General features: G+C 41.0%; 1 protein-coding gene across 1 annotated transcript in view; it reads left to right on the forward strand.

Annotated features, from left to right (window-relative positions):
* The window catches only part of LOC308264316 (transmembrane emp24 domain-containing protein 11), a gene marked incomplete at both ends in the record, with an annotated part of 35,780 nt that extends 24,761 nt beyond the window's left edge, over nucleotides 1-11,019 (forward strand). Inside the window, 3 exons of the mRNA XM_080697487.1 lie at nucleotides 9,027-9,152; nucleotides 9,886-10,032; nucleotides 10,870-11,019. Coding sequence (XP_080553613.1) covers nucleotides 9,027-9,152; nucleotides 9,886-10,032; nucleotides 10,870-11,019 — 423 coding nt within the window. The remainder of the gene's footprint in view (nucleotides 1-9,026; nucleotides 9,153-9,885; nucleotides 10,033-10,869) is intronic.
* Nucleotides 11,020-13,577: the final 2,558 nt, after the last annotated feature.

Genomic DNA, 13,577 nt, shown 5'->3' on the forward strand with positions numbered 1-13,577 from the left:
TACATAAATACATGGAGACTGAATGATACACTCTTGAATGAGGACTAGATCAGAGAATAGGGGAGAAATAAAAATTCCTAGAATTAAATGAAAATACAGATACAACATACCAAAATCTATGGGACATTTTGAAGGCAGTTTTAAAAATGGGAGAAAAATCTGCCAGTTATTCCCTCTGATAAAAGACTAATATCTAGAATATTAAAAAAAACACTTGTAATTCTAGTACTTGAGAGACTAAAACAGAAGGATATGGTTTGAGGATAGTCTCAGCTACTTAGTGAGGCCCTCTGCAACTTAGTGAGACCTTGTTTCAAAATAAAGAATAAAAATAGGGCTGGGAGGCCTGCATGGCATGCTTGTAATATCAGTACTTGGGAAGTTGAGACAGGAGGATTGCAAATTCACAGCTAGCTTCAGCTACCTAGTAAGGCCCTCTGCAACTTAGTGAGACCTTATTTCAAAATAAAGAATAAAAAAATAGGACTGGGAGTGTATCTTAGAGGTAGAATGTCCCTGGGTTCAATTCCTGGTACTGTAAAAAAGAAAAAAGAAAAAAGGCTGGGGGTGAAGCTTGGAGGTAGAATGGCCCTGAGTCCCATCCCTATTACTGCAAAAAGAAAAAAAAATATATATATATACACACACAGATATACATTATATATATAAATTATATATACAATATACTTTACATATATATACACAAAGAACTTAAAAGACTTTACACTAAAAGCCCCAATCAATAAGTGGGTAACTAAACAGTTTACAAAAGAGATACAAATAGTCAATAAATACATGAAAAAATGTTCAACATCATTAGCAATCAGGAAGATACAAATCAACACTACACTGATACTCCATCTAACCCAAATCAGAATGGCAATCATCAAGAGGTCAAAACACAATAAATGTTGTTGATGACACGGGCAAACTGGAACTCTTATACACTACTGTGCAAATTAGTTTAGCCACTATGGAGATCAGTGTGGAGATTCCTCAGAAAACTAGTAATGGATCCACCATATGAGCTGCCTAGACCATTCCTGGATATCTTTCAAGAAAGGGCTGAAATCAGAACTACAGTAATATATGCATAGCCATGTTCACAGCAGCACAACTCACAATAGCCAAATTATGGAACCAACCTAGGTGTCCATCAACAAATGAATGGCTTACAAAATTATGGAATATCCACACAATGGAATCCTATTCAGCAACAAAGAACAAAATTATGACATTTGCAGGAAAACGGAAGGACCTGGAAAAAATTATCAAGTGAGATTAGGCAGTCACAGGAAGTAGAGGGTCATATGTTTTCTCTAATATATAAAAGCTAGGCAGTAATTAGGATAGCGGAGGGCCTCTAGATAATGAGGGAGAAGCCTCAGTGGAGCCTGGGAGGTAGTCTAGGAGCAGCTTTCGGGACAAGATAAACATCTCTCCAGCTGGCAAGGAAAGGGTGCTTGATGCAGACAGGGCAAAGCCACACTCTCATGGAAACTGGGTGACTGGCTCCTCACGTGGAAACAGGGAGCTCTGCCGGGGAAGGGTCCATTCCCATGAGACCACTGCATACTTGATTTCTGCCTATTTTAACTGTCCTTTCTTGGCATACTTGATTCCCCACAGAAAAGAGTTTCACTGAGACTATTTTTCTCTCTCTAGTCACCTGTTGAAATAGCTATCTTCTCCTCTGTACCTTCCCATCTTCTCCTATTCTTCCTGGTATTGTCAAAATCTAATTCTCTCCTCTTCTTTCCCAGTAATCTTTGATGATCAATTTGAAAATGTCTCCAAAGTTTAAATTCAGAGTTAAGATTTTAGTTGTGCTAAAAATTCTTAAATTAAAACCTGTTAATTATTTTTAGAAGACAGAAAAAATTCTTTAAAATACACAGTTAGCTGGGCTTGGTGGCACATGCTTGTAACCCAGTACTTGGAAGGCTGAGACAGGAGGATCACAGGTTCATAGCCACCCTCAGCAACTTAGTGAGGCCTCCAATACTTAATGAGACTCTGTTTCAAAAATTTAAAAATGGGGCTGGCTGGTGGTGTAGCTCAGAGGTAGAATGCCCCTAGGTTCAATCTCCAGTACCAAAAGTAAGCAAATAAAATACACAATTGTAGCTGGGCACAGTGGTAGACACTTGTAATCCCAGTACAGGAGGCAGAGATAGGAGGATTGCAGGTTTGAGGTCAGTTTACTAACTTAATGAGGCACTATTTAAAAAGGGGGCAGGTGTTGAGGGCAGGGCTCAGAGGTAGAACACCCCTAAGATTAGCCCTCACTACTACACACACACACACACACACACACACACACACACACTACTACTACTACTACTACTACTACAACACACACACTACTACTACTACTACTACTACTACTACACACACTACTACTACACACACACTACTACTACTACTACTACACACACACTACTACTACACACACTACTACTACTACTACACACACACCTACTACTACTACTACACACACACTACTACTACTACACACACACTACTACTACTACACACACACTACTACTACTACTACTACACACACTACTACTACACACACTACTACTACTACTACACACACACCTACTACTACTACTACACACACTACTACTACTACACACACTACTACTACTACTACACACACACTACTACTACTACTACTACACACACACTACTACTACACACACTACTACTACTACTACACACACACCTACTACTACTACTACACACACACTACTACTACACACACACACTACTACTACTACACACACACTACTACACACACTACTACTACTACTACACACACACTACTACTACTACTACTACACACACACTACTACTACACCTACTACTACTACTACACACACACCTACTACTACTACTACACACACACTACTACTACTACACACACACTACTACTACACACACACACTACTACTACTACACACACACTACTACTACTACTACACACACACTACTACTACACACACTACTACTACTACTACACACACACCTACTACTACTACTACACACACACTACTACTACTACACACACACTACTACTACTACACACACACTACTACTACACACACACACACTACTACTACACACACACTACTACTACTACTACTACACACACACTACTACTACACACACTACTACTACTACTACACACACACCTACTACTACTACTACACACACACTACTACTACACACACACTACTACTACTACACACACACACTACTACTACTACACACACTACTACTACACACACTACTACTACTACTACACACACCTACTACTACTACTACACACACACTACTACTACTACACACACACTACTACTACACACACACACTACTACTATTACTACTACACACACACTACTACTACACACACTACTACTACTACTACACACACACTACTACTACACACACACACACACACTACTACTACCACACACACACACACACACACACACGCTTGCTACTGGGCACCGTGGTGCATGCCTATAACTCCAGCTACTCAGGAGGCTGAGGCAGGAGGACTGAGAGTTCGAGGACAGCCCAGGTGACTTAGCAAGACCCTGTCCCAACATCAAAAAATCAAAAGGGCTGGGATGTAGCTCGGTGGCAGAATACCCTGGGTTCAATTCCCAGTACTGCAAATAAAATATACAGGTAAACCAACAAACATACACAATTTCCGAGCTGGACATGGTGACACACATGGCTAGTCCCACTACGGCAAGGCTGAGGCAAAAGGCTCATTTGAGTCCATGAGTCCAGCGTCAGCCTGAGTAATACAAATACTCTTATAAAACAGAATACACAATTGCCTGAAACAACATCCCCTTCTAGAAGGGAGATATATTGTCATTCGTCCTGTAAACATTCCTGTCTTGGTGCGGAGACAAAATCCTTGCCCCCACAGGCTTTATCCCCAGGAAGGCTCTCTCTCCAGCAGCCACCAGCCAGCCCCATTTTTTACTTTTGAAACAGAGTCTCACTAAGTATCAGAGGCTTTGCTAAGTTCCTTAGGCTTGACATGAACCTGTAATTTGGGGAGAAGATGACAAGAAACTGCTCTAATTTCAACTTTTTTTTTGTCCTGGGGATGAACCCAGGGGCATTCTACCTCTGAGTGACACCCCCAGCCCTATTTCTTTATTCTTTATTTTTTTGAAACAGGGTCTCACTGAGTTGCAGAGGGCCTCACTAAGTAGCTGAGGCTGTCCTCGAACCGCGATCCTCCGGTCTCCACCTCCCGAATGCTGGGATTACAAGCACGCGCCACCACGCCCAGCTAATTTCAACATTTCTGATGACCCCTCTTAGTATCTTCCTTTAAGACCAATATCCCCATTTTAAGACCCTTCCTGTCCACAAGTACTCTGTTTCTGCTTGAGCCAGCATGTTCAGAGCTCAGGCTACTCTATGCTGCTGACCTGGATCACATTCCTACTCTTGGTCACACGACGGACAACTTGAGGGAATGACATGGCCAGTGAGTAGGCAAGGCAGGCAGTCACAATACAGACGCACCACGCAAACCTCCACATTCTGCGCTCTATCTTCCATATCCAATACTCCTATCTCACTTTTTAGAGGAAGCTGTGGTGCTGAGGTCAAATGACTTGCACAATGTCATACTGCCAACAAGCACAATACTGAAATTTAAACTCACATTGCTTTTTCCCAACACACCAAGCTAATAAGCATTCAAAAAGTTTGAATTCACTAATCACTGGAACAAGTCCTTGAAAAACCTTGAATACAAAACTAAGTCTCAGAAATGCAATAGTCAATGAGTAGTCACTAAATATTTCTGCAGAGGTGCGTTTTTCACTGTTCATATGAAAGTAGAAATAATTTCTAAAACCTGATCCTTGATGGCAGTCACATTTGACATGCTTTAGGGTTCCTCAATATCTTGTCATAGCTCAGTAACTCCTTTCTTTTTAGTGCTGAATACTATTCCATTGCCAGTGTGTACCAGTTACATATTTACCTATAAAAAAACATTTTGGTTGCTTCTGAGTTGGGGCAATTATGAAGGAAACTTCTAAAAAAAATCCACGTTCAAGTTCCCATACAGACCCAAGTTTTCATATCATTTAAGTAAATACCAAGAAGCATGATTGATGGATGATATGGCAATAATTTAATTACTTTTCAAAGAAAATACCAAAGTATCATCAAGTTATTGCACTGTTCTGAATTCCTACTGCCAATGAATAAGAGTTCTTATTGCTCCATATTCTTTCCAGAATTTGGTGTTTTCAGTGTTTTGAATTCTGGCCATTGTTATCTTTTTTTTGCGGGTCTGGGGATAGAACTCAGGGGCATTCCACCTCCAAGCTACACCCCCTGCCCTATTTTTTATTCTTTATTTTGAAACAGGGTCTCACTGAGTTGCGGAGGGCCTCACTAAGTAGCTGAGCCTGTCCACGAACCTCCACCCTCCGGTCTCAGCCTCCCGAATGCTGGGATGACAAGCGTGCCCACCATGCCTGTAAATCTTCTGTAGTTTTAACATGATACGTCTAGGTTTAGCTCTTATTGTTGATATTTATCTTGTTTGGAGCTTTTATCATGCATGGTGTTCTCTGAGCATCCTGGCTCTTTGACTTGGCATATGACATTAATTTGGGGAAAATTCTGTTCTTATTGCTTCAAATATTTATTTTACTTTCTCTTTCTAGTATTCCCATTTTGGATGCTATACTTTTCCCTCTTTGCCTTTTAGTTTCATATGTTTCTATCTACATACCCTCAATTTCTGAGATTCTTTCCTTACTACATCCACTCTACTAATGCAGCCATTGAAGCCATTCTTCATTTCTTCCAGTGTGCGTGTGCGTGTGTGTGCATGTGTGCGTGCGTGCATGCGTGTGTGTGTGTGTGTGTGTGTGTGTGTGTGTGTGTGTTTTACTGGGTTCAAAGGTAGAATGCCACTGGGTTCATCCCGGTGTCAACTCAGTTGAACCCAAGGGCATTCTACTTTTGAGCTATACTCCCAGTCCTATCTCGGTTTTTTTTGTTTTGTTTTGTTTTGTTTTTAAGAGAGTCACTAAGTTACCATGTGCTCGTCTCAAACATGCAATCCTCCTATCTCAGCCTTCCAAGTATTGGGAGTGGGTTTTTAAAAAAATTATTTCTACCATTACCTCTACCTCTCTCTTTCTTAAAATTTCCATTTCTCTACATAATCATTTTCTTATATGTTCTGTACTCTATCAAAAAGCACCTTTATTAGCCAGGCATGGTGGCGCACGCTTATAATCCCAGCATTTGGGAGGCTGAGACTGGAGGATCGCGGTTCGTGGACAGTCTCAGCTACTTAGTGAGGCCCTCTGCAACTCAGTGAGACCCTGTTTCAAAATAAAGAATTAAAAAAAATAGGGCAGGGGGTGCAGCTTGGAGGTCAAATGCCCCTAAGCACCTTTATTATGTTAATCAAAGTTGGATTTTTTAAAATTCCTGACCTGACAATTCCAACGTCTCTTCCATATCTGTACCTGGTTCTGATGTTTGCTGTCTCTTAAGCTGTGTCTTCTGCCTCTTAGTAAGTTTCTGTTGAAATCTAGACACCATGTACTTGAAACAAGATATCTGGTACTGGCTCCCACAGAGGTTTATGCTAGTGGGTATCTTCTTTGTTAAACTGTGGTTCTTTCTAGCCACATATCGGTCTCTCCAATTTTCAAACAGATTTAAGAATAGTTGACCTTTTTGTGCAGTACTAGGGATAGAACCCAGGGGCATTCAATCTCTGAGTGACACCCCCAACCCTTTTTTCTTATTCTTTATTTTGAAACAGGGTCTCACTGAATTGCAAAGGGCCTCACTAAGTAGTTGAGGCTGTCCGCGAACTGCAATCCTCCTGTCTCAGCCTCCCAAATTCTGGGATTAAAAGCGTGCGCCACCACACTTAGCAATAGCTGAGTTTTTATTTGCTTAACTATTAACTTCTTGTTAGGATAGAGTGTTGATTTTAAAACTCCTTACATGTCAGACCATATGTTTTATACCTGTTTTTTACAATGATAAACAATATAAAACATTCTAAGCAGAAAGTTAATGTTTCCTAGCATATATAACCACTATTAACAACTGAATCATTCTTTGGAACCTGCTTATAAGCATATAGAAACATATATACACAGGTATACTTTTACAAACAGTATTTTTGTTTTACAAAATAACATCCTATACAGATTTCTCTACCATAGAATATCATGAACACCTTTAATACGGATGTAGGTCTAGTATCCTAGAACTTTTACTAAAATATGTTTCTTTAGTTGGATTTCCACAAACTTAAACCAATCCCCCATTGAAAGGTACTTGTTATTTGAAAACTATAATTTTGCTATAACGAATATTATACTGGGCTGGGCATGGTGGCTCATGCCTATAATTCCAGTACTTGGGAGGCCTAGACAGTAGAATCATGGGTTTGGGGCCAGCCTTTATAACTTAGCAAGGCCTTTGGCAATTTGGTGAAATCTTGTTTCAAAATAAAAAATAAAATGGGGCTGGATGTGTATATCAGATAGAACAGTCCTGGGTTCAATCCCCAGTACACCACCCACCCACACCCCCCCCACACACACACTCTCTCTCTCTCTCTCTCTCTCTCTCTCTCTCTCACTCACTCACTCACTCACACTTAATATCCTTTTAAACATAACCTTGTCAACATATGCATTTTTCCAGAATGGGTTTCTATAGGTAAAATTGCTCAGTCAGTGATTATATATGTACATTTTAATTTTTAACATATTGTCTGCTTTCCAAAATATTTGCTTAATTTATATATCAATGGTATTTGAAGAATGCTTATTTCTCTATACTACTCCTGAATGCTTTTTCTTTTGGTATTGGGATTGAACTCAGGGCATTCTAACTCTGAGCTACATCCTCAGCCCTTTTAAAATTTTTTGTTTGTTTTGAAACAGGGTCTCTTTGCCGGGCGTGGTGGCGCACGCTTGTAATCCCCGCGCTTGGGAGGCGGAGACAGGAGGATCGCGCACCAGCCGTGCTGGCGTAAGAGACCCTGTTTCAAAAATATAAAATAGGTCTGGGAGTGTAGCCCGGAGGAAGGAGGGCTTCCAGGAACCCCAGTACCACACACACACACACACAAAAAAAGAAACAGGGTCTCACTAGGGATTAGAGATGTGTACTATCTCCTGAATAGTTTTTTTTTTTTCTATTGTGATTGATTCTGGGGGTGGAACCCATAGGCTTTCTACCTCTGGGGTATGCTCCAAGACCTATGTTTTAATATTTTATTTGGAAACAGGGTCTCACTAAGTTGCTGAGAGCCTCACTAAGTGGCTGAGGCTGGCTTAGAACCTGAGCGATCCTCCTGTCACAGCCTCCCAAGCGCGGGGATTACAAGCATGTTTCACCATGCCTGGCTCTCCTGAGTACTTTTTTTTTTTTTTTTTTTTTTGGTGGTACTGGGGTTCCTGGAAACCCTTCTACCTCTGGGCTACACTCCCAGACCTATTTTGTATATTTTTATGTGGAAACAGGGTCTCTTAAGCCAGCAAGGCTGGCTTCAAACCTGCACGATCCTCCTGTCTTCACCTCCCACATGCGGGGATTACCAGCATGCACCACCACGCCCGGCTGGCTATCACTTCTTACAGTGGCAACCGATGCTGGGCCACTCTGCCCTCTGCCTGGTCTCCATATCCATCCACCTACCTACAGCCAAGGACCCAGGTTGTCCACCCCGACAGTGGACATAGACCTCGGCCAATTTGCCTTCCACCCTGTCTCCATGACCCTGAGGTGGCCACAGACCTGTACTGCTCCACCCTGTCTCCATGACCCTGTCTCCACCTCCCAAGCGTGGGGATTACAAGCGTGGGCCACCACGCCCTGCTGGACACTGCATATTTTTTTTAAAGAGTTATATGGAGGAGATTTATTTCAAGAATGGAAAATAGAGAATAATAACCTTAAACTCTATAAATTCTCAACCCTAGGTATTATTATCAAAGTTATATGGCTCACAAGGAACATTCTATTTTACTTCACACTCATCTGGCGAACACATCATTTGCATACAATCTAATTCTACGAGGCTTGTATCATTTGGAGGGAGTAAGCTGGTGAGTAGATGCCTCCCCAGTCCTTGATGATGGACACAACATTGACACTATTCAACCATGACACTGGTACGCAGAACCATTGCACTCAGACTGACTAGAAACTGATTAAAATCCTGTGCCCAGAATTCAGGGCAGCAACTAAAGAGGGAGCTGCAGAGCTTGGAAGGCTTTCAAAGGAGAACCATGAAGTTGATTAAAGGGTTTGAAAAATAAGAACCGTGAGGTGAGGTTAAAAAAGAACTGTGATTACTCAGGCTTGAAAACAAGTGAAGGCCGAAGGGTAAATTAATAATGGAATTCTAATAAATAAAACTCTTACACAGTGGATGGTGATTGGCTATTTTTTAGACATGTTGAGAACAGACGAAGAGAACTTGCACTTTAGTTTGAAAAATTCAGTTCTATATAAAGAAAAGTTTCCTGAGAGAATCAATCACATTTTCTCAGCACCAAAGGCATTTACCTACTAGTAAATTTGATGTTCAGGAAGGTATAAGTATACGTTCACGTCAACCAGTTACTACTTATTGCATTATTATTACAAGAAAGACTAATGGATAGGATAGAGATTAAAGAAGTAGTGAGGGGGAGGAAGTAAGAATTCAGGAGTGTCTAATGAAAAGGGAAGAGAAAAGGGAGAGGGGGGATGGAAGGGCACAGAGAGTGCAGAATTAGAGAAAGGGGTGCAGCCATTTCTAGAACATGCCATTTCTTTCTTTTACCCTTTGTACAGCGTGTCCACTTAGATATTCGAATAGGAGAACATGACCTCGATGCAGCAATTGCTCAAGCAAAGGACAAAGTTAATGAAGTTACCTTCAAGCTTGAACATCTAATTGAAGAAATCGAGCAAATACTTAAAGAACAAAACTATCAAAGGGTCAGTTTGCCTTGTCAGCTTATTTTATCTCCTCCTGCCAGGAATTCATTTCCTAATACAAAGTCCCTGGACTAAGGAAAGAATGAACTGCCTGTTCCTCAGTCTTTCTCTTTAAGCAAGAACTGTGTGGATGCACAGAAGAAGGTGGAGAAAACAATTTCTCTTCACTGTCTGCTGGACCTTGAGCTCTTTCCTCTAGGAAAGGGAACGATAGCTCACAGACCATTTTATCCCTAGAGACCTAGCAAAGAACCCAGAGAGGGTGTGTGCTTACAGTAGGAATAAATGAAAGCCTCCACATGCACACCACAGAGGTGTGCAGTTCAAGTGTGCCCCTGTCTGGACCAGTTTTGTTCCCGTGGCACCAAGTGCTTTCTGAGTCACTGTGTTCGGTGTGCTCACATCTGCTCCATCACTCACTACCCAAGTCTCAGTTTCTTCATCCGGAAAGTAAGATAAGTACAGGTATGAAAATTAGATAAGGCTAGCAAGTACTTGGCATAGCACCAGCATAAATTAAGGACCTGAATGGTGAAAATCTTTCACTACTGGGTAGGTAATGTTTGCTGTGCCTGATGGCAGCAAATAAAATGGATAATGTAATAAATAGATCAAATTCCTGATATTTTACACCAAAATATAAAAATGTGTTTTGTAAAGTTGAATTTTACTCTTTTATACTCAGGTAGACAACAGATTCTGGCTTAGAAAATCATATACTACACTTTGGGATAAGATATTAATTGGGTAATATCATATATCTTCAACAACTTTCCCCTCAAAATCACATATTAAGTACTGTAAGAAACTAAAACTATCTATTTCTCTTCTACATAGGTCCGTGAAGAAAAATTTCGAATGACCAGTGAAAATACAAATAGCAATGTTTTATGGTGGGCTTTTGCACAAATATTAATCTTTATATCAGTTGGAATTTTCCAAATGAAATACCTTAAAGACTTTTTTATAGCTAAGAAGCTTGTCTAAAATATTATCAATAAACGCATAATGTTTGAATAAACCAAAATACATGCATATATATGTATCACTTTCATTATTTCAAATATATCAGAGGTTGAAATTAATGTTATAAAATTGCAGTAGATAAAATGTTACTTTAACAATGTAGCTTCTGAATGTTATAAAATAAGCATATTATCTTAAACTTGGTATTAATTGGCACTGTCCAATAGAAACAAAATGTGAGCTGTTTCCAGTACTGAAAGTTGAACCCAAGAACATTCTACCTCTGAGCTACACTCCTGGCCCTATTTTATTTTTTATTTTGAAACAGCATCTCATTAAGTTGCTGAGGTTGGCCTTGAACCTGTCATCCCCCTGTCTTCAGCCTCCCAAGTACTGGGATTAAAGGCATGAGCCACCATGCTCAGTTTGTATATGTAATTTTAAGTTTTCTACCCTTCACATTGAAACAAATTTTTAAAAAGAAATTCATTGTAGTGACATATATTTAACCCAATATATAAAACACTATCACTGTTAAATGTACTCAATATAAAGTTACTAGTGAGTTATTAATATTAATATTTTATGTTCCTTTTTTTCAAAATAAGTCTTGGAAACCTGGGCTGTAGGTTATACTCACTGCACATCCCAAATTGGATCAGCCATACTTTAAGAGCTCAATGGTCACAAGACGCTCACAGCTAATATACTGCACAGAGCAAGGACATCCTATCCCTGGTGCCTTTGACTAAGAAACAGTGGCCCTATTTCTCTGCTTTTTCCTAATTCCCTGAAAGACAACAACTTTTCTCCACCAAAGTAAATGGCCCAGAAGTCTCTGAAACATGTTTTTTCACATGACCTCTATCAGTCTTTGCAGACCGTATGACACCATGGAGGGGATTCTGGCATCATGTGAGGAGTATAATTAATATATTTTTTGTGGTACTGGGGTTCCTGGAAGCCCTTCTACCTCCGGGCTACACTCCCAGACCTATTTTATATTTTTTATTTGGAAACAGGGTCTCTTAAGTCAGCGCGGCTGGCTTCAAACCTGCGTGATCATCCTGTCTCGGACTCCCACGCGCGGGGATTACAAGCATGCGCCACCATGCCTGACCTATAATTAATATTTTAAAAGTAACTTGTGTAGTGCTTATTTGGCAGTACATATACTAAAAGTAACTTATGTATGTTTTTTCAACTTTTAGTGTGTGTGTGTGTGTTACTAGGATTGAACTCAGGTGCATCCTACCTCTGAGCTATATACCCAGCCCTATTTTATTTCATTTTTGAAACGGGATCTCATTAAGTTGTGGAAGTCCTCATGAAGTTTCTGAGGCTGGCAGTGAGCCCACGATCCTCCTGTCTCAGCCGTCCTCAATTTATAATTTTGAAATAACTATAATTTCGTTAGAAATTGCAAACATAGTACAGAGCCCCTTCCTCCATCTACTGTGTGTGTGTGTGTGTGTGTGTGTGAGAGAGAGAGAGAGAGAGAGAGAGAGAGAGAGAGAGAGAGAGAGAGAAAGAGAGAGAGAGAGAGATAGATAGATACTGGGGATCAAAAACAGGGGTGTTCTACTTTTAAACTACATGCCCCTGCCGGGCATGGTGATGCGCGCTTGTAATCCCCGAGCTTGGGAGGTGGAGACAGGAGGATTGCACAGGTTCGAAGCCAGCTTTGCTGGCTTAAGAGATCCTGTTTCCAAATTTAAAAAGTATAAAAATAGGTCTGGGAGTATAGCCTGGAGGTAGAAGGGTTTCCAGGAACCCCAGTACCATCAAAACAAACAAACAAATAAACTACACCCCCCTGCCCTATTTTATTTTTTATTTTGAAACAGCATCTCACTAAGTTATCACATGCTATTGGCCTTGAGCCTGCAATCCAGTATCAGCTTCCCAGTACTGGGATTATAGGCATGCGCCACCACACCCAGCTCCGTCCACTATTTTTTAGAGGGAAATAGTCTTCCCTAAATTATGTGCATGCTGAAGGCAAACAAAGGCTTCTGACCCAGCCAGTCCACTCTGTCCCTCAAACATGCTGGTTCAATCAGTCCCCCTGGTTCATTCCACCTCCCCTCCTTTTTGTCCTCCTGGTAGTCCCTGGTCCCACCCCCATCTCTGCTAGGATCCCTTGATGCCCCGTCTGCTCCTGCAATCTCCTGCACCCTTTCCGTTATAGTGAGTAAGCTGGTCTTGGCCCCCAATCCATCTATGAGGCCTGGCCCACAGGTCTCCCTAGACATCCACTCATCATCATCTATTTCCCTCATGGGAACATGGAGGGCTAGCCCCATTCCATTTGGTTTCCATGGCCATCCACCCATCACTGTGGGCATGGAGACCAGACCCACTATGCCTGCTCTCCATGACCTTTTACACCTGGCCACCCACCCTTGTGGCAGGCATGGAGGTCATGTGTCCCTGGCTATCACTTCTTTTTTATTAATTTATTTTTTTTGGTGGTACTGGGGTTTCTGGAAAACCTTTTACCTCCAGGCTACACTCCCAGACCTATTTTGTATATTTTTTATGTGGAAAAAGGGTCTCTTAAGCCAGCAAGGCTGGCT

The sequence above is a fragment of the Muscardinus avellanarius genome, assembly GCF_963383645.1.
Source record: "Muscardinus avellanarius genome assembly, chromosome: 6".
Lineage (NCBI taxonomy): Eukaryota > Metazoa > Chordata > Mammalia > Rodentia > Gliridae > Muscardinus > Muscardinus avellanarius.